The following is a 19,799-nucleotide window of genomic DNA, read 5'->3' on the forward strand; positions in this document are numbered from 1 at the left end:
GGGGAGAGGGGACAGAGGGCAGGAGGAAGGCTGTCCCGTGAAGTAGCAAGACACAGGGCTTTAAAAAAAATACTAAGATTTATTTAAAAAAACAAAAATAGAGCTTCCATACCAGCCAGAGGTCCCTCCCAGATACCTTTCTTCCTGCAGCTCTGACTCCCAGCCAGAAGCCAGAGAGTTTTATAGAGGGATTCCCTACCCAGAATCCTTTGCAGGGAAGAAAGCCCCACCTTAGTCTCCCTGGGTAATTGACAGCCCATCTGGCCACTCAACTCTCTTTTCCTCATTCCTGACTCTCCAGGTCTTCCCCTCCATCGCAAAGTGTCTTCCTCCGAATTAGCTTGATCCACTTTGGAAATGGATTAAACTAAACTGGCACAAGGTGTTCTTACTCCGGATGAAGAGTGTGGATGGAAATAATCAGGAATAGTCAATCCGCTTTAAATTCATAGAATCATTAGGGTTGGAAGGGACCTCAGGAGATCATCTAGTCCAACCCCCTGCTCAAAGCAAGACCAATCCCCAAGGACTGAACTCACAACCCTGGGTTTAGCAGGCCAATGCTCAAACCACTGAGCAATTCACACCATCTCTGCGTCTGGAATAACTTTCACGTGTAGACCAGCAACCGAGTGCCACTGTATCCGAGAAGATCAGTCGAGGTCTATCTGTTGTGTATCCGGCCAGGAGAGACATAACGATCTCTGGGTGCGATTCCCAGGACACAGCAGTTCTGTGCCCAGCGGAGAACCTCGCCTTGTCTTGAAACTAGTGGTGGGCCAAAAAATGTCAACCAAAAACATATTTCTGGCAAAAAAATGCAGCTTCAGTAACCCCAAAACATTTTGTGACTGTGTGTCCGTTCTGCCAAGCTGTTTTGGTTGGGGAAAAATCCCTAAAAAGAAACGTAAAAAAGCTGAAAAAAATTTGAAATGTGTCATTTTGACACAAAAGTCCCCGTTTTTCAGTCAGAACAATTTTTTCCCTCTCCGCCTTGTTTTGAACATAAAAGGAAAGGAATCCAAAACATTTTTAAAAGTTTCAAATCGAAACGTTTCCTTCAGCCCAAAATAACATTTTTCAGCTTTTGAATTTGCCTGTTTAGAAAAAAAATAGTTTTCTTTTTTTTTTTTTTAATTTTTACCCCAAATGATTTTTTGTACCGTTGTTTTGGAATTGTTGGCAAACTGAAAAATCAGTTATTCACTCCGATCTCTTTGGGACAGGCTGCATCAGCGGCGGATGCCAGGTCCCCTTTGAAATTTGAAGTCCCTTGTCTCCACCCTCACTGAAATATACATGTGCTTGTAAGTTTCCAGGCTCCTCCCTGCCCTGTAAATCTTGATGGCTACATTTTGATAGGCTAACATATGGGAATAAAAGCAGAGGTTATTTTTAGAGGGTAGTAAATGTCTATCCTTGTCTGGCTGGTCTCAGTAGTGGAAAAGGACAGTTATGAAAACAGCCAGGGTGGAGGAGTATGGAGGGGAGGGCCATGCAGGTGAGGAGAACTCATGCAAATTCCATGCAAATTACACCTCTAGTGTCTCTCATTTGTGTGCATAAATTATGTAAATTAGACACCATTTTTAGGCCCCACCTCCTTCCTGGTGTGCTGTTGGTTACCGTGCCATGCCAGAGCCAGCTGGAGGAAGTGGTGAAGCCAGAGACCCCAGTGTACAGCGTGCATTAGCTCACTTGCTCAATCGGTGAATTAAGCAGCTCCGTGGGGCTCTGATTGTCTTAATGTCCCCCTGGGCTACTTTTAATTATTATTTATATCATGGTAACGTCTAGAGGTTCCAACCAAGATCAGGGCCCTACTGTGCCAGGCGCTGCCCAGACCCCGGCCGAGATCAGGCCCTGTCATGCCGGGTGCTGCTCAGACCCTGACTGAGATCAGGGCCCCTGTTGTGCTGGGTACTTCAGAGGCACAGTAAGAAACAGGCCCTTGTCCCAAAGAACTCACAATCCTTATAGACAAAGGGAGGATCATTATGCCCATTTTACAGATGCAGACACCAAATCCCCGCGAGCTGCCAGGGCTTGTCCAAGGTCACACAAGAAGCCTGTGGCCAAAGCAGAGCTTAGGTATCCCCATCACACAGTATCTGCATAACTCACTGTCCTCAGTGTACTTATCCTGCCAACTTCCTGCTGAGGCGGGGGAAGGTTTTTACCTCCACTGTACTGCTGGGGCACCCGAGGCATGGGGCAGCCTGGCATACGGCCACACAGGGAGTTTGTGGGGAGAGCAGGGTCTTAAACCCACATCTCCAGCTGCTGTTTAACCCTCGTTCTGCCACTGTCATGCCTTGAAACTCCCACTGCCCCGTGCCGCTCCCTCCCATTCGCATGGTGGAAGCAGGCGCCTGTGAAAGCCCCAACGTCGAAACAGACGCGACATGAAGGAGGGCTGGCGGGTTGGAGTCTGGTTTTCACTGTGCTTTATTGTTCCACAGAGCTGGCTACACAAGGACAGGGATTTTAAAAAAACCAAACAAACCCCCCAAACCCCAACACCTGATAGACCAGGCCACCAAGCAGCTACACAGCAGCAGCACCTGCAAGAGACGCGCTCACAGCCTATGGGGAGGGTGCCGGGGTGGGCAGGGGAGAGGGAGTCCTCCGGCTTGAAGTTGGGGAGGAGAAATAAGCAAAAAACCCAAAGTGAAAAGCCCGAGAGACCAGGATTGGGAGGATCGGGGCCGCCGGAGGGGCCAGGTCCGAGGGATCTCGCTAGGGAATGTAACCACTGCTTTTGTGTTACCCCTGGATGGTGTGTGTGTGTGTGTATGAGAGAGAAAGACCCCTGCAGCTAATACAATGGGCTTCTCTCTGCGTCCCCTGCCTAACATACGGGACGCGTCCGTGTTTTGTCGCCCTCCAGGGAGGATCAAGCTCCAGCGGCAAAGGCCTGTACTTACAGGGCGACAGGAGGTGGGTTCCTGCCGCGTGGGCTCTATTCTGCGTGGGCGAGAGCAGACCCTTACAGACCCTTCTGGGGTCGAACCCATCCGGTCTCCTCTCTGACGCCCCTAGAAGTCTCCAGGCTCTGAGGGCGGGACGGCGGGGGGGACGTTGGGGTCAGCCCAGCCCAGCCTTCTTGCGTGCGAAGAGACCTCTCCGAATTACCTCCTCTTTCAGTGAGTGATGCTCTGTGTGTGCGAGTGACCTCGGGCTGCAGGCCTTCCCCCGGTCACACCCCAGGCCAGGAGAGGCTGGTTCCCGTCTATAGCCCAGCAGGGATCACACCTCACTCCCTGGTCTGCAGGGGAAACTCAGCGGCCGGGGTGGGATCCGGCGCCCGCACCTCCCCACTGGGCCGATGGGAGTGGGACAGACGCACAGAGCCCTGGGCCTTGACCTCATCAGCCAGGCCAGCCGGGGAAAAGTCAGCTGTACCTTCTCCAGCTGATGCCCCCCAGGGCAGGCGCCCTGCCCCTCGGCTTTCCTGGTGCTCCTGCAGCTGCCTCCTACCATCTCCCCTCCGCCTCCGGGCCCGATGGACTGAGCGCGTCCGGCTGCTGGTGAAAATGACCCCTTGGGAGGCGGGCAGAGCTGACCCCTGAGCCCCAAGCAATGGGGGAAGGGGTCAGGGAAGCCGAGGTTTCGAGGACCACGCAGAGCCCCCGGGTCCCGCGAGGCTGAGTGTTGGCAGTCAGAGCCCGGCTTGCCCAGCGGGTGGGGAGCCAGGCAGGTTCCCAGGTTCCCACCCTGGCACGGCAGGGTCTCCTCTTTCTATCCCTTCTTCGGTGCCTGGGGGTGTGTGTGTCTGCTTTAAACAAGAGGCCACAAGCGAAATGAACGCCTCCCCCTTAGGCCCTGGGGGGCAGAGAATAGCCACAGTGCAGTGAGCCCTGGCCACGCCCCTGATCTGCCCCCGACGGGTCCTGGGGGGCAGAGAGCAGCCACCCTTACACCATACCAGCTGCGGGCAGTTCTCCGGTGGACATTCCCCCCCACTTGATACCCCCAGAGCAGCACAGTTGCTGAGATCTAGGGTGCCCCCGCCCATCTCTGGCCCTCCATTGCTCGGGAGGGACGTTTCCTGCATGGAGCAGGTAGGGAGGGTCGGTTGGCAGGTTGGTTATTTTCCTTGGCCTCAGGTCACGCTGGGTCCCTGACGGAGGGGGGTGGGCGCAGGTAGAAAAGCACAAGCTCCGGGGCTTTGATAACAGTCCACAGCCGAGTGGGAGAGGAGAGGAGGGATATATACAAAGAAAGCACATGTGTGGGGATGCCTGGGTGTGGGGGGGTAACTCTTAAAGGGGCGGCTGCCCCTTTGTCCCCCTCCCACAGCTCCCCGCTCCCCTAATGGGGCTGGGGAGGTCACCCTCTCCGCAGCTCCCGCAGCTTCTCCGCCACCTTCTTCAGAGCATGCTCGATCTCTTCCAGCCTCTCCAGCTCCCGTTCCTGGATAGAGAGAAAGCATGAGAGGCCGTGAGGATGGGGGGCACCCCCAGGGCTCATCCCTACCACCCCCCAGATCACTGCATCCAAGCTACCCACCAGGCCTCTGTTTTATTCACCCCCCCCCTCCCCCGGGCTTTGCACCTCTGGCTGCCCAGGTGCATTCTGGGATCCCCGCGGCACCTATCCCACAATGCCCAGCGCTGGGAGCGCAGGGGCGTTTAGGCCAATCGTCCACATGGCCACGGGTGGGGGGAGGACGGAGCGAGGAGGCCCAGCTGACCCCCATGCAGACGCAGTGTCAATGCCGCAGGCTGCCCCGTCTCCTCTCCGCCCAGCCGGCCCCGCAAAGCTCCAGAGCTGGGTGGGAAACTTTACAGGGTTGGGCACGAGGAGGAAACGGAGACCTTGGGAGGCAAGTAGCGAAAAATGGGAGAGCCCCACCGCAGAAAAGCCAATAGCCCCTGGTCAGAGCACTGAGCTGGGAACCCAGAGTCTGGCCCTTGCTCGACTCGACTGGGAGCAGGGACTCGAACCTGGATCCGTCCCGCGCCAGCTGATGGCCTTAGCCACCGGGCTACTGACGCTAGGGCGGGGCACCCCCTGGTTCTGACCACAAATTCCCTCCTGGGCCCCTGACAAAACTTGGGTGGCAACTGGGCTGTTCCAGTGAAAACAATTCTCAGCCGGCTCCTTTCTGCCTAGGGCGGGCCGGACCCCCGGGGCTTCCCAAGGCTCTGGGAGCCGGGGGTACGCAGGGGAGACTTTTTTTTTCCATGGGCACAAAAGCTGTTTAGCCGCCCGCCTCCTGGCTTTCGGCTGCTCAGCCCTGAGAGCTGGCAGGTTCCCAGGCTGGAGCTACCCCCAGGATCACTACCCAGGTAGCCCACGGAAAAGGGCCAAGAGCTGACCTTGTCCTTCTTGGCCTCCCTCTCTTCTTCCTCCTCCTCCTCCTCCTCTTCCTCCTCCTCCTCCTCCTGGTGGCCATGGTGCTTGCCCTTCAGGTGCCCCGCCTCCTCCTCAGGGTGCCTCTTCTTCAGCGGGTGGCCGGGCGGCCCGTGGCGGTGGCCGTGGCCGTGGCGCTCCTCCCCCTCCTTCCACAGCCGCCCGTCCCCGCGGAGGTGGCTCTGCGAGTCGGAGATTTTCACGCCCTTCTCCTCCGCCTCGAACTGGGCCGTCTCCTCGTCGCTGGCCTTCTCGGCCATCCGCTTGGCCGGGCCGCCCTTCCGCCGGGCCGGGCCCAATCGCTCCTCCTCCTCCTCCTCCTCCTCCTGCTCCCAGTCCTCTAGTCCCTCGTGGTGCCGGCCTCCATGGTGGTACGGCAGCTCCTCCTCCGAACTGTCCTCTTGGCTGAAGTGCCTCTTGGCTGGCGGCCCCGTTTTCTTGCTGGCCCCGGGGCCCCGGGTCTCCCTCAGCTTGGGCGACGCCCGCCTCGCCTCCTCGTGCCTCCTCTTCCTCTCCTCCTCCTCTTCCTCGCCCTCCAGGATCTCCTTGGCCTCCTCCTCCTCCACCTGGGTGCTGTCCTCCTCGTGCGAGACCTTCTCCTCTTTCACCTTCTCCTCGATCTTCTCCGTCTTCTCGTACTCCTCCTTCCAGGCCTCGCCCTCCTTCTCCTCCACCGTCTCGGAGGCGGCCGAGCTCTGCTGGAGGGGCTTGTCCCGCTTCCTCAGCTCGTCCCCCTCGGGGCCCTCCTCCGTCTCCTGCCAGGCGCCGGGGCTGGGGTGGTGGTGGGTGTTCTCTGGGGGCAGGGAGGAGAACAGTGAGCTGTTCCCGCCCCGTGGCAGTCCCAGCCCCAATGGGGATGGGTGGACGCAGGCTGGGGGACTCTGTTGGCACGGCAAAGCCTGTGTCCACAAACTGCCCGTGCACCCTGGTCCCCCATCGTCCGGGTGCTCCAGCCCTGCCCCATTCTCCGGACCCCTCTCCCTTGGCTTCCCTGCTCCAAGTGTCAGCTTTGGTGGCAAGTGGGATATTGCCCTGAATCCCATTCCCTGATCCCCCCAGCCAGGTCCCCTCCACATGCACTAGGGTTGGAGGAAACTGGCGCCCCCTAGAGGGGGCGCCAGCTCCCATCTGGCCCCAGGGCAGGGGATTGGCTGGCTCAGGGGGGTGGAGAATGAGACACGGGGCCTGCCCCTCTAGGGGGCGCCAGCTCCAATCTGGCCCCAGGCAGGGGATTGGCTGGCTCAGGGGGGGTGGAGAATGAGACAGGGGGCCTGTCCCCCCTAGGGGGCGCCAGCTCCCATCTGGCCCCAGGCAGGGGATTGGCTGGCTCAGGGCGGGGTGGAGAATGAGACACGGGGCCTGTCCCCCCTAGGGGGCGCTGGCTCTGATCCGGACCTAGGGTGGGGGGCTGGCTGACTCAGAGGGGGCAGAGAACGGGATATGGGGCCTTTCCCCTCTAGGGATTGCCACCTACTTTCCAGACCCAGGTTGGCGACAGAGCCAGGAATAGGACCCAGGCGTCCTGACTCCTAGCCCGGTCTCTGTAATTTGTGCAGGGAGGGTGGGACAGGGACCAAGGCAGGTACCTTCATGGACCAGCTCCTTTAGCTCCTTCAGCAGGTAGTGACGGTGCAGCATGGCCAGGACCCGCTCGTCTGGAAGAGACAACAGGTGAACCCCACTCGTGAGCTTGTGCCGAACTGGTGCCCACGTTCAACTCGTGCCCACGGGCCAACGACCCGCCCAGGCCGTGGGCTAGGAACGAGCAGCAGCCAAGTGGGCTGGTATCACTGAGCTGCCCTTCACCCGCTAGGAGCGTCTCGTGCAGAGACAGGTGGGGAAAACGGTCCCGAGTGAAAGGAAATTTGGGGGGGGGATTAACTAAGTGAATTAAGGTAGCGCCCCGAGTTCTCTGAGCAGTGTTAGGTGCTGTACACACACATCATGAAAAGTTGGTCCCTGATTACAGTCAGATTCCCAGTGTTTCTGGTCGAAATGGGGGGAGGGGACTATAACCCCCCCCCCCTTTGCTCTCCCCGTGTCCTGGGCCCTGCATGGTCCTCAGCATCAGAGCAGCCTTAGAGCTGCTCTAACTCGTGCTCCACCACCTCTGGGCCCTGGGGGGCGGAGAATAGTCACAGCGCAGTGCACTCTGGGCAAGCCCCCAGTCCACCCCCTTACTCCGGGGAGAGTCTCAAGGGGCTTTTTCCCACCCACCCCCACCAAGGCCCCTGGATGCTCCCAGGGCAGCCCCGAGGAATTGGAGAGCAATCAGGAGCTGCCTTCTAAGTCCGTTCCATCACAGACGGGGCCGAGTCCTTGCTGAGCTGGTGTGCGTGTGCATGCCCCTCCCCCAGCACTCACCTTCTTTCAGGATCTTCAGGCAGTTGTTGACGACCGGAACCGGGCTAGATTTGGACAGGGTGTCAGCCAGAACCTCCGTGATGCATTTGATGACCTGGCCAAGGGGGTGGTAAGAGTGAGTTTGGGTTTACAGTGACAATATACCAACCATCCCCTCGGGGGTTTCACCACCTCTCCCGTCTTCCGGAGCTGTCAGCTTCCGACCGCGCAGGGCCAGCGCGATCAGAAAATGGGAGCTGCGATGAACAAGGGTAATATTTTTACAAACCACTGGCGTGCCTCAGTTTCCCTGTGGCATTCGTACGGCCACCCATTGAGCGCCGCTGGGAACGAGGGGCCACCAGAACCATCCCCTGCTTTGTCTGAGCTGGAATCCGACAGCTAAACCAAGAACCGTCCTGAATCAGCGCAGGTGAGCTGAGGAGCAGGAAGATGGGGGATCCGATGGCTGAGAGTTTGACACAGCAATTTCCAGCACCGCTCTGCAGGGAAGCGGAGAATGGCAGCGGGAAAGAAAGGAAAGCCCAGACCTCGGGAATCCAGGACAGTGGGAAAGGCTGATTTTTTTCCCTCCTGACAAGGCCAAAACCCAAAACTTTTTTTAGGAACTGACCATGGTGCATCATGGGAGATGTAGTCTGGCTCATGAGGAGAATGGGGTGTGGGAGGGGGGTGAAAGCATACAACTCCCATGAGGCACCACAGGGGCTCGGGTGGGCGTCGACCTGCAATGGTCCGATTTCCCAGCGGGAAGAATGCCGCCAAAACGGAGCGTTTCCCATGGAGAATTTCGCTTGAGAGGAAACCCCCTTTTCCCACAAAAACCGTTTCGTTCCAAGTTTTCTCAGCAGCCCGAGGCCTTACAACGTTGGCAGGGGCTCTGTGGCGTCTTATGCTGCCTCGCGAACGAAGAGCCGACGTAATCAGCGTCATTAATGAATAATAATCCCCAGCGCAGGGGTTCTCAACCTGTTTCTTCCCGAGGCCCCCGCAACACGCAATAAAAACTCCACGGCCCGCCTGTGTCACAACAACTGTTTTTCTGCAGATAAAAGTCAGGGCCGGCGTTAGGGGTAGGAAGCAGGGCAGTTGCTCGGGTCCCACATCACAGGGGGCACCGCAAAGCTAAGCTAAGGGTCCTGGGCTGCAATCCCTTGCAGGGGGCTTCAGCTTTCAGCTCTGGGCCCTAGAGAGTCTAATGCCCACCATGCTTGGCGGCCCCCCTGAAACCTGCTCACGGCCCCCCCGGCCCTCGGTTGAGAACCACTGCCCTAGCGCTTGTCATGAGCAGATCGCAAAGCCCTTTCCAAAGGTGGGCAGCATCATTACTGCTATTTTACAGCAGGGAAACTGAGGCACGCAGCTGGACCATGACTTCCCCAGCAAGCTGAACCAGGAAGAGAACCCGAATCCGCCGAGTCCTGTTCCAATGTGCCACCCACTAGCTCACGCTGCCTCCCACGTGCTTATCGACGCTCATACGCACCTGAGAACACTCAGTGGCGCAGGGGAGAAGAAAGAGGAAGAGGATGGGGGAGAATTGTTATTAATTATTTGTGTTAATGGAGCATCTATGGACCCCAGCTAAAATCAGGTCCCCATCGCGCCAGGCGCTGCACAATCGCCCCGGGGAAAGACAGCTCCTCCCCCTAACAGCATCCAGGCACGTTGCCAATTCTCAAGAATTCAGTGGGACTCTTGAGATATTTGCTGATTTCTCGCTAGCCCCAGATCCTGGAATCACGTGAATTCCTCAGAATCTCATGGAATCATAGAAACATCGGGGTGGACGGGACCATGAGAGGTCATTGCATCCAGCCCCCTGCACTGCGGCCGGACCAAGCAAACTTAGACCATCCCTGACCAGGGTTTGTCCAGCCTGTTCTCAAAAACCTCCAGTGACGGGGATTTCACATCTGCCCTTGGGAGCCTGTTCCAGAGCTTCACTCCCCAGAGAGTTAGAAAGTTTGTCCTGATATCTCACCTCAATCTCCCTGCTGAAGATTACGCCCATTATGTCTTGTCCTGCCTTCAGCAGACATGGAGAACAGCTGACCGCCGTCCTCTCTCTAACAGCCATAAATGCATTGGAAGACTGTTCTCAGATCCCTGCTTTGCTCCACACTAAACAGGCCCAGGGTTTTTTTCCCTAGGCCAATTTTCAGGAAATAAAAAACCCACATGGTTGTAGGGAAAAGCCTTGAACACGTGAATCTTACCAGGCTCAAACAGCAAAAGGTAAATCAAAGGAGCTGAAAGTTTAGTTAAAAAAAATCTCGTGAGTTTTGAATGTTTGAGGTTGGCAACAGCATGAAGAGGCAAGACAGACACTGCACAAAGAGAGAGGCCCCACAGCTCTGTGGCAGAGCTGGGGGAAGAACCCAGGTGTCCTGAGTCCCAGCTCTCGCTACTGGACTGTTCCTGAAGCAGGGACCCCAATGTAACCCCGTCAGGCGGCTCGTTCATTTCAGTGGAAATGTTTGGTTTGGTCTAATTCCTTTTTCTTTCTTCCTGTATTTTTTCCTTTTCTTACCTTTTCGTCTTCCTCCGATAGCTGGGTGGACAAGGGCAGCGAATCGGCTACAAAATAAAAGAGAGGAGGCAGGATATTATTCCAGGCTTTCATTAGCCAGCAGTGCAATCGCTAGAACACAGGCTCTCTACTGCTTCTAGGGTGTTTTCATCATTCGGGGTATTGCCGTAACTCGTTAGGGGCTCCAGCTGAAACCGGGGCTGCACTGTGAGAGGTGCTGCACAGATACAGAGCAAGAGACAGTCCCTGCCCCCAAAATCTTATGATCTAAATAGGCAACTCAAATAAAGGGAAACTGAGGCACGCTGATATTTTTTTTTTTAAATAATTTGTCCAAGAACAGACAGGCACTTTCTGAGAGAGGTAGAGTAGAGGGTGGAAAACTGGAAGTCAGGATTCCTGGGTTCTAATCCCAGCTCTGGGAGGGGGAGGGAGGTCTAGGGGTTAGAACCGTAGGGACAGGGGATCAGGACGCCTGAGTTCTATTTCCAGCTCTGCCACAGACTTGGCTGGGTGACCTTTGCACGCCCTGCTCTGTGCCTCAGTTTCCCCACCTGTAAAAATTGGGATGCAGGTTCTAACCCACCGAAGCTTTGAGGTCTGTGCATGGAAAGTGCTGCCTATAACTAAAGCGTATTGTGGCAGAGCTCTGACCTTGCCCCAGTGGGTCCTGCGCTTCTAGGCGGTTTACGCTGCCTCAGTGGCTCACTGTGCCCCTCCACGTAGCCCTTCTCTCTCTAGGGCCAGGGTTACAGTCTGCTGAGCCCTTTTCATCATAGCCAGCAAGGAGGTTGGTGAGAGAACTCCCACAGTCTCTGTTCAGCCTCCTGTCCTGACAGGGACCTGACTTCCCCTCCCAGGAGATGTTCCTGTAGCGGTGGGTTGGGGGGAACCCGGGCCCGCCCTCTACTCCGGGTTCCAGCCCAGGGACCCTAATGGTAGCAGTTGTTGGCAGCCAACCTTTCACTGCCAGAGTTGCTACATTTCCCTGGGCCACTTCCCCACAGCTCTCCTGCTTCTCCCTTACCTTAGGGCTCCTTTAACAATGTTTTAGGGTGTCTTCAGTAACCAGTCCTTCAGCCGCACTTCCTCTCCTCTGGCTCCCTGACTCCCCTGCCTGACTGGAGTGAGCCCTTTTTATAGTATCAGCAGGGCCTTAATTAGAGTCAGGTGGTCACATTAACTGAATGGCCTCCCCTGACTCTTTACAGCTTAATTAGAGTCAGGTGTTCTCATTAGCCTGGAGCAGCCCCTGCTCTGGTCAGTCAGGAAACAGAAAACTGTTAATCCAGTGGCCAGTATATCTGCCTTCTGCTATTCTGCTGTACCCAACTGGCCTGGGTCTATCACAGTACGATCCTATCACTTATTACAGGAACTAGGGTAGTGCCTAGAGGGGCTGACTGAGGCCAGGGCCCTGTTGTGCGAGGCACTGCGCAGACACCGAGAGTGAGAAGAAAGAGCTCACAGGCTATAGCGACAACAAGCGGGAGGGGAAACTGAGGCACGGCTGCAGGTTTTAACTCTGAGCAAAGCCCGTAGGGGAAGCTGGGGTTGAACTCCAGTTGCTGCGTCCTCACTGCTATGTTAACCCGAGTTAGTAACACACCTTTGGTTGCAGTGTGGACATACCCAGAGGAGGCCTTAACCCGAGTTAGTAACACACCTTTGGTTGCAGTGTGGACATACCCAGAGGAGGCCTCACCCCGAGGTCACACACACTCCCGCTAGCGCAGCCGCCCTCACGGGGTCATTCGTTGCAGCCTCACAACTGCAATGAATCCAGGCTCAGACTAAGTCAGCTGACAATAGAGGTGGAAAAAAAACCCCATTCCCTGCCCATCTACCTACCTACCCCTCACTGAGCACACGGTGTTACGTACGCAGCGGATCTGCCTTCACGATGCTAACCATCCTCCAGGCACCAATTATTTTCCCTTCCTGGTTTTTTTGGTTCCTTGAAACAGCTGCGCCTCATGCAGTTTTAATGCACCGGGCTCTGCTCCCGCAGTGGAGAGAAAAGCTCCTTTCTCTGGCTGCGTGATCGCTGCCATCATTATAATGAGGTCCCCGCCAGGGCTGCTGGCAGAACAGCAGGGTCTCAGGCAAAATAAATGACTGGGCTTTTATTTTTTAGTGAAGAGCAAAGCAATCGGAGTGATTGAAGGCCGGTGGGTTTGCAGGCAGACAGGTGTGGTGCTTTTGGAACAATGAGGGGGAAAATAGAGGGGTTGGGAGAAAAAGAAAGAAAGAAAGAAAACAGACCTCTCACTGATGGCACATCCATGGGACTCAAACCCTCTTCCTTGTTAAAAGCACTGGTCTCTATCGTTTGCGCGAAAGGATTAGCCCCATCCGCTGCTAGCAGTAGTAGGCTGTTATCCTCATATGTGAACCAGCCACTAGAGGGGGCTGCATAACACACAGGAGTTCTTGACTAGCAAAAGCGCCCCCTTGTGTCCAAAGGAGGCTAACGCTGGTGGACTCTCAAGGCCTCCGAGGAGGAGGCGCAAGGGGAGATGAAGCTGCCCGGATTTGCACAGGCCCCAGCGTGCCAGGCTAGCGGTGCGTCCTTCCTCAAACGCTCTGCAGCTGCCAACGCCCCAGAACTTGTGCCAGGCCGCTCGCAAATCCGGGCACCTCAGGGCCTGATCCAAAACCCAGTGGAAAGATTCCCCCACCCCATGGAGCCCCGATGCTTGATGGCTCTGAAGAGTGGATCCAATGCACCCTTCTCTGGCAGGGGCCGAGCAGGTGGTAAGAGCTGGGGGGCGGGGGCTGCACGCCCCAGCAGCAGGTGCCCACCTATTCTTAGCTGCTGTCAGCACGGGGCGTATCAGTCAGCTGTTCCGAGGGAGCCAGCTGCCCCGGCAGGTGGACGCTGACATCAGCAGGGACCCAGCACCAGCGGGTGCGTGAAAGGGCCAAGCAGGGCTTGGGGGCTGACCCCGGCATGGAGGTTTCAGGGCAGCAGGCGGCTGCATTCCTGGGTACAGCGGGAGGGCAGAATCCCGGCGCCGATCGCAGTTACACTGGGGCAAATCGGCTTGGAATCTGGCCCCCAGGCAGCATAGGATTTGAGCCCCGGCTCTGGGAGGGGAGCGATATCTAGTGGTTAGAGCGGGGGGGGGAGGGAGCCAGGACTCCTGGGTTCTTTCCCCAGCTCTGGGAGGGGAGCAGGGTCTAGAGGTTAGAGCAGCGGGGCTGGGAGCCAGGACTCCTGGGTTCTATCCCCAGCTCTGGGAGGGGAGCAGTGTCTAGTGGTTCGAGCAGGGGGGGCTGGGAGCCAGGCCTCCTGGGTTCTATCCCCAGCTCTGGGAGTGGGGTCTAGTGGTTAGAGCATGGGGGGCTGGCAGTCAAGACTCCTGGGTTCTATTTTCAGCTCTGTCATTGACTTGCAGTTCGACCTGGGCCAAGTCATTTCCCCTCCACGGGGGGGGGGAGGGGGGGTGAATGATACTGACCCCCCCAGCTGGGGGGGGGGCACGCTGGAGGAAAGGAGCTGTTGAAATGCCGGGTGTCCTCTAGCTGCCCCAGGCCCTCGGGCTGAGAATTTGGGGGGGCCACCCCCCACTCTCTTCTCCTTATATAGGCCCCCTGCAATAGCTGGGCCCCTCAGAACTCCCCCCACCCCGGTGCTGACTGAACTGAAGTGCTCCAACTGCTGTACCCAGCGTCGGATCCGTTTACATGGAGCGACTAACTAAGCCCAGCCCTGAGTGGGTCGCAGGGCGGCCCCTCTTCACCCAGCGGCTGGGACAAAGATTCTCCCTCATAGGCGTCCTCCTCCCTAGCGTCTGCTGCTCCTCGGACCCCAGGTGCGCACAGACCCCGGGGGAATCTTTGCTTTAGCATTAGGGGTATTGCTGCTGCTGCAGCTAGAGGCTCATACCAGGATCAGGCCCCCCCACCCACGCCAGAGAGTGGGGCCTTCCTTGTGCTGAATGTAGCATGGATCTTGCCTGAGCTCAGGGCTCCCCGTTGTGCCAGGCACTGCCAGGACCCTGACCGAGAGCAGAGGCCCCAGCCATGCCTGGCCAGGCACGGACACGGCCCGAGAGACAGTCCCTGCCCTGAACAGCTTGCAATCTAAATAGACACCAAAAGGGAAACTGAGGCACAGAGCAGGCAGGTGACTGGCTCAAGGTCCTGGAGCACACCCAGCCCAGAACCCCGTTCTCCTGACTCACAAGCCACTGCCCCAGCTGGATTTGGCCAAGGCTCTGTTTTGAGAACCAAATGCCGTCCAGGTAGCACGTTCCTGCCAGTGGGCCGAGTGACCCTGTGTTTGGGATCTTCCTGCGACAGCCAGACAAATGCAAAGGGTAGCTCATTCCATCCTGGCCCCTCTGCCTATACCTGAGTCCAATTCCAGCCAGTATTTGTATCTGAAACCCTTCTATGCGGATAATTTCACCCACTACTGAGATGCAGCCACCTCTGGGCTGGAGCACAGCAGCTGCTTCTATAGGAATCATTTAACCCATTACTATAATGCAGCCACCTCTGGGCTGGAGCACAGCAGCTGTTTCCACAGGGATCCCTCACCCAGTGCTGAGCTGCAGCCACCTCTGGGCTGGAGCACAGCAGCTGTTTCCACAGGGATCCATCTCCCAGCACGGAGATGCAGCCACCTCTGGGCTGGAGCACAGCAGCTGTTTTTACAGGGATCTTTCACCCAGCACTGAGATGCAGCCACCTCTGGGCTGGAGCACAGCAGCTGATTTTACAGGGCTCCCTCACCCACTCCTGAAAAGAGCAAAGACTAATAATAATGCAAATAAGTGTGACCAGGCACCTCGTAACTAACAGCTTCCTTATGCACAGGTCCCCCGGGGTCTGCTCCTTCCCCAGCACGTGCACTGACAATCCACCCCTCCAGGGGGTGTGCTATCCGCCCCCCGCCCCTGGGGGTGTTCCCTCACCACACACACAGGCCAAGTGATGCCCTGCAGACGGGGAGCGGTTGCTCTGACACTTAGAGGCTGCAGCGAGGGACGTAATGATATTATGTAATGCTGGAGGAAGCACAACAGGCCAGAGAAAGCAAGCGGCTGGGATCCAGCTGGAGGAAGCCTTGGGCCACCTCGCTCCAAAATCGGGCCTTGGCTCCTGAAAGCTTGGGCCGGATTCTGGGGTAAATCAGCAGCCGCCGGGGTGATGCCGGCAGGAGATCAGAATGAGGCCCCTTGGCTTCGCAATGCCCGTGACCTGCTCGGGGACGGCTGGGAAAGCCGGAGGGGAGTGCGAAGTGAAGTCTGCCCCGCAGAAATGGATGGGAACCGAGCGCCGCGCCGTCCAATGTAACCGCGTGGGGAAGTTCCTTGGCCCTGCACGCAGATCGAGCGGCACAGAGACACCTACCCGACTGCACAGGCGTGTACGCACGCACACGCGTGTGCAGATCGCCCCCCAGACCTTCACGCACGCGGCCCCAGACACACCGAGCCGGGGGTGCGGGGTCAGTGGGGTGCTGAGAGCCATTGACCCAAACTTTAAATCCAGCCTATGATGGAAACCACGTCAAGCCAGGGGAGCTGCCATGCCCCCAGCACCCCCAATTCCAGCCCCTATGTACACATCTACACAGCCAAGCATAGAGGCACCCGGACGCCCTCTATGCACACGCTCGTGCGTACACAGATCTGTGCGCGCACAGGGACACACGGAGATCTGCACACCCAATCCTCGTCTCCCTCTGGTACACCCCCATGACCGGACAGGCCTTCTGATTAATATCAGCATGGCTAGTTTGGAAGCAGCCCTTCCTCACCCTGATCTGGATTTGCCTTGAAACCTTCAGACTAATTGCAAATTCTCCCCCAAGCAGGATCCGGGGAAGCCGTCCCCTTCGGAACGCGGGAGCTGATTTCGCACAGCGTTTTGAGCGCCGGGATATTTAAGATGCAGCTCAGATATTCCTCTGCCAGATGACAGGGTCGGGATGCTGTCTAGGGTGCTGAAATCCTTCCACCCCCTCTGCACCCGGGGCTTGGCGCACACTGGCAGCTGCCCAGACGGCCTTTCATTTGGTGCCATCCAGCGTAAAATAGGACTTTGTCCCACCTCAAGCCGAGCACCTGCTGCAGAATATCCCCAGCCAAAGAATAAAGCCAGGCTGCTGGTGAGTGCGCGTGTGTGTTTTTGTCAATGCAGCATGTTCCCCAGATGGCATGGGAACATGGATTTTGGCAGATCCGCCCCGGGGGCTGCGTTTTCCCAGGGAGCAAACAATCGCCACCTTCCCACGCCAGCCCCGTTTTAAAGAGAAATTGGCCACCCGCTGGCCCAGCCCAGGCAGGATCTTCCCCAGAAGGCAGGAGAATGGGAAAGCAGAACTGACCCAGGGTTGTGAGTTCAATCCTTGAGGGGGCCACTTAGGGAACTGGGGTAAAAAATCTGTCTGGGGATTAGTCCTGCTTTGAGCAGGGGTTGGACTAGATACCTCCTGAGGTCCCTTCCAACCCTGATATTCCCTGATTCTATGATTCAAGCCAGAAAGCGCAGCGGAAACTGACAATGGTCAAAGACATCAGGGCATGGAAGATGCACTTGGGGGCAGATTTACAAAGGTATTGGTGCACCTAAGTCACAAAGTTGGGCACCAAAGGGGATTTTCAAAAGCAGATCAGGCGCCTAACTCACCTAGCCACGTCTGAAAACCCGCCTAGCTGTGTCTATCCCAGACGGGGCCTCGCTTTGCCCGGCTCTTACCGTGCCAGCAGGACAGGAGCAAGACGCAGAGGCCGACGGCCAGCATGGTGCGCGGGTGGCGAGTCCCGCAGAGCTGCCCAAATTCTGCTGCCGATGATGGGCGTAAAACAAAGGCAGGCGGGCTGGGAGCTCACGGGTGGCAGCTGCGGGTTGGAACAGGCCAGGACGGCAGCCGCGGAATGGCTGGTGAGCCAAGGCCAGCGAACGTGCCCGAATCCCCACAGGTGCAGCCTTTGCGTGTGTGTGAGCAGCGCTGCCTCTGCATCTGAGGACAGGCAGCGGGATTTTAAATAGGAGGCAGGCTGCAACGGAAGTGATGTCAGCACCCGGGGGGGAACCCCCCCTTCCCCAGATCTCCCCCTCCCTTCCCCTCTTCACACTGGATTTATTCCAAGCCACCCCAGTGCCTAGCTAACCCTGCCCAGCAAACAATCTAGCTCCTCCTCCCTAGCACCAACTGGTCACTGGGCTTCAGGCCTGGGTTATATAAAAGGTCTGGGCGGGCCAGATTCTGACCTGACACTGGTGTAAATCCAGAGTGACTTTGTGGAAGGTAACGGAATTTACACCCATGCCTGTGAGATCAGAATCTGCGTCCACCCCAGGGGCTCCCCCTTTCAGGAGGCTGATTTGTCTTGCACTGAAAAATGACACGTTTGCCAAATCAGACAGAAAAATACAAAAGTGTCCCAGCCGCACTGTTACTGACAAAGGGCTTCCGGTCTCATTTTCACCAGCTCATTCTAAAAGAAATACACTGGAATATAAACCTTGTGCGGACACTTCAGTGTCTGGTATATAGAGCAGTATAAACAAGTCACCGGATGAAATCTGAGTTTGTACTGACTTCGCTAGCGCGGTTTATGTAGCCTGGAGTAAAGCCAGGCAAATCTCTAGAGTTGATTTCCACTACATGCATCTGACGAAGTGGGGATTCACCCACGAAAACTCATGCTCCAATACGTCTGTTAGTCTATAAGGTGCCACAGGACTCTGTCGCTTTGTACAGATCCAGACTAACCCGGCTCCCCCTCTGATAGAGGAGTTGATGTAACCCCTGGAAGACCTCTGCACAGCCCCAGGGGTACGGGTGTCAGACCTGGTCTTGTAGACACTCTTTCCAAGCCAGCGCTCGACCGTCCACCCTCCATTGTAAACCCGGCTTCACAATCGCTGGACCTGGGCCCGCCCTGCACCCCGCAGCCCTTCTGACCCGGGTCTGCGGCTTGAGCTGCCTCCACGCTGCAAAATAACAGGGCCTGGACCCGCATCGCAACAGGGTCCCAGGAGCCGGGTCCTGAGTGGTTGCTCATTGGAGTCAGACTGATTTGTGTGTGGACAGAACAGCGTGTGTGAGATTTCATCAACTAAGCAAAGTGCCTTGACAGTCACTCCAGTCAGAGTAGCACCCGATTCCCCAGCAGCTCCGGGGGGAGGCACTCCCCAGCTCGGGTGAAACTCACACAAGCAGAAGCGATGACAAATCTAAGACTCTTCCTCGGTTAGCTCCTCTTGGGACATAACAGCCAACACCTGGGGCTTGAAAAATGCATCGTTCACTATAATGAAACTAATTTCCCGTTTTGCTCGTGCTGCTGGCCCTTTCAAATCAACCCCCACTAACGACGCGCTTCCCTTCGACAACTTGACTCCAGCTCATCTTTTTTTAATGTCGTTCCTATAACAACCCTCTTATTTTTGATTCCAAAGCTGTGGCCAGATCCCCCCCTCCCCCGGCGTGAATCGGCGTCACTCCGTTGCAGCCAATGGGGCCAGATCTGCAGCCGGTGTAAACTGGTGTCACTCCGTTGCCCTGATTCACAGCAGCTGATACTCCGGCCTCACTGACTTAAAGTCAGTCAAGGGTGATTCTCAGTTAGCTGCCTGCTCCCAGTGCTCTCCAGCACCCAGGGGGTGGAATGGGGCCAGGGCTTAGCTATGGCGAGCAAAGGAGTCAGGCAGGTGCCAGGACATGGGCCAGAACCATGCAATGGTCCTGGCCATCGATCCAGAGTGACTCCGTCACAAAGTACATTACAATCAGCATCATAGGTTCTCAGGCTGCATGGATAAGGCTCATTCCCCCAGCATTACAATGCAGCCACCTCTGGGTGGAAACGTGGCAGCTGCTCAGCTCACCCAGGGCCCAGGTGCAGCTGGCTCGGGGGGGAGGAGCTACTGAATAACTCACAGCAACGTTATGCAACTGCTTTCATCCAGGGCCTGATTAGCACCACTTCTAATTGAATTGGTGGGAGAAACAGGCCCGCGATGACGTCCACCACTTGTGGAAAGTGCTGCAGGAGACGCAGTAGGATGAACCACAGGCAGTCGCTGCTGACTCCAGTGGGGCACTAGGGGGCGCTCTCCCCTCGCAGTCGCCGCTGACTCCAGTGGGGCACTAGGGGGCGCTCTCCCCTCGCAGTCGCCGCTGACCCCAGTGGGGCACTAGGGGGCGCTGACCCCAGTGGGGCACTAGGGGGCGCTCTCCCCTCGCAGTCGCCGCTGACCCCAGTGGGGCACTAGGGGGCGCTCTCCCCTCGCAGTCGCCGCTGACCCCAGTGGGGCACTAGGGGGCGCTCTCCCCTCGCAGTCGCCGCTGACCCCAGTGGGGCACTAGGGGGCGCTCTCGCCACGCAGTCGCCGCTGACCCCAGTGGGGCACTAGGGGGCGCTCTCGCCACGCAGTCGCCGCTGACCCCAGTGGGGCACTAGGGGGCGCTCTCGCCACGCAGTCGCCGCTGACCCCAGTGGGGCACTAGGGGGCGCTCTCGCCACGCAGTCACCGCTGACCCCAGTGGGGCACTAGGGGGCGCTCTCGCCACGCAGTC

The 19,799-nt window shown here is 57.2% G+C and overlaps 1 protein-coding gene across 2 annotated transcripts; it reads right to left on the reverse strand.

Annotated features, from left to right (window-relative positions):
- Positions 1-2,613: 2,613 nt before the first annotated feature.
- Positions 2,614-17,255, reverse strand: CCER2 (coiled-coil glutamate rich protein 2). 2 transcript variants are annotated; one of them, XM_039509909.1, is made up of 6 exons: positions 16,970-17,255; positions 10,256-10,302; positions 7,723-7,816; positions 6,945-7,013; positions 5,325-6,151; positions 2,614-4,416 (listed from the first exon to the last, which is right to left on the reverse strand). In XM_039509909.1, the coding sequence occupies exons 1-6, from the start codon at positions 17,013-17,015 to the stop codon at positions 4,333-4,335; spliced, it is 1,167 nt and encodes a 388-aa protein (XP_039365843.1). In that variant the 5' UTR covers positions 17,016-17,255; the 3' UTR covers positions 2,614-4,332. The 2 variants fall into 2 exon arrangements, with proteins under 2 accessions (XP_039365843.1, XP_039365844.1); XM_039509910.1 differs by lacking the exon at positions 16,970-17,255 and adding an exon at positions 11,283-11,341.
- Between the last annotated feature and the right edge of the window lie 2,544 nt (positions 17,256-19,799).

Source organism: Mauremys reevesii, linkage group 22 (genome assembly GCF_016161935.1).
Source record: "Mauremys reevesii isolate NIE-2019 linkage group 22, ASM1616193v1, whole genome shotgun sequence".
Lineage (NCBI taxonomy): Eukaryota > Metazoa > Chordata > Testudines > Geoemydidae > Mauremys > Mauremys reevesii.

Bases quoted from the DNA above. Each gene is read 5' to 3' on its own strand.
- CCER2 (XM_039509909.1), bottom strand. From the start codon at position 17,015: ATGCTGGCCGTCGGCCTCTGCGTCTTGCTCCTGTCCTGCTGGCACG. The intron at 7,817-10,255 runs GTAAGAAAAGGA...CCCCTTGGCCAG, and splicing joins TATCGGAGGAAGACGAAAAG to GTCATCAAATGCATCACGGA. The intron at 7,014-7,722 runs GTGAGTGCTGGG...TGTCTCTTCCAG, and splicing joins CCTGAAGATCCTGAAAGAAG to ACGAGCGGGTCCTGGCCATG.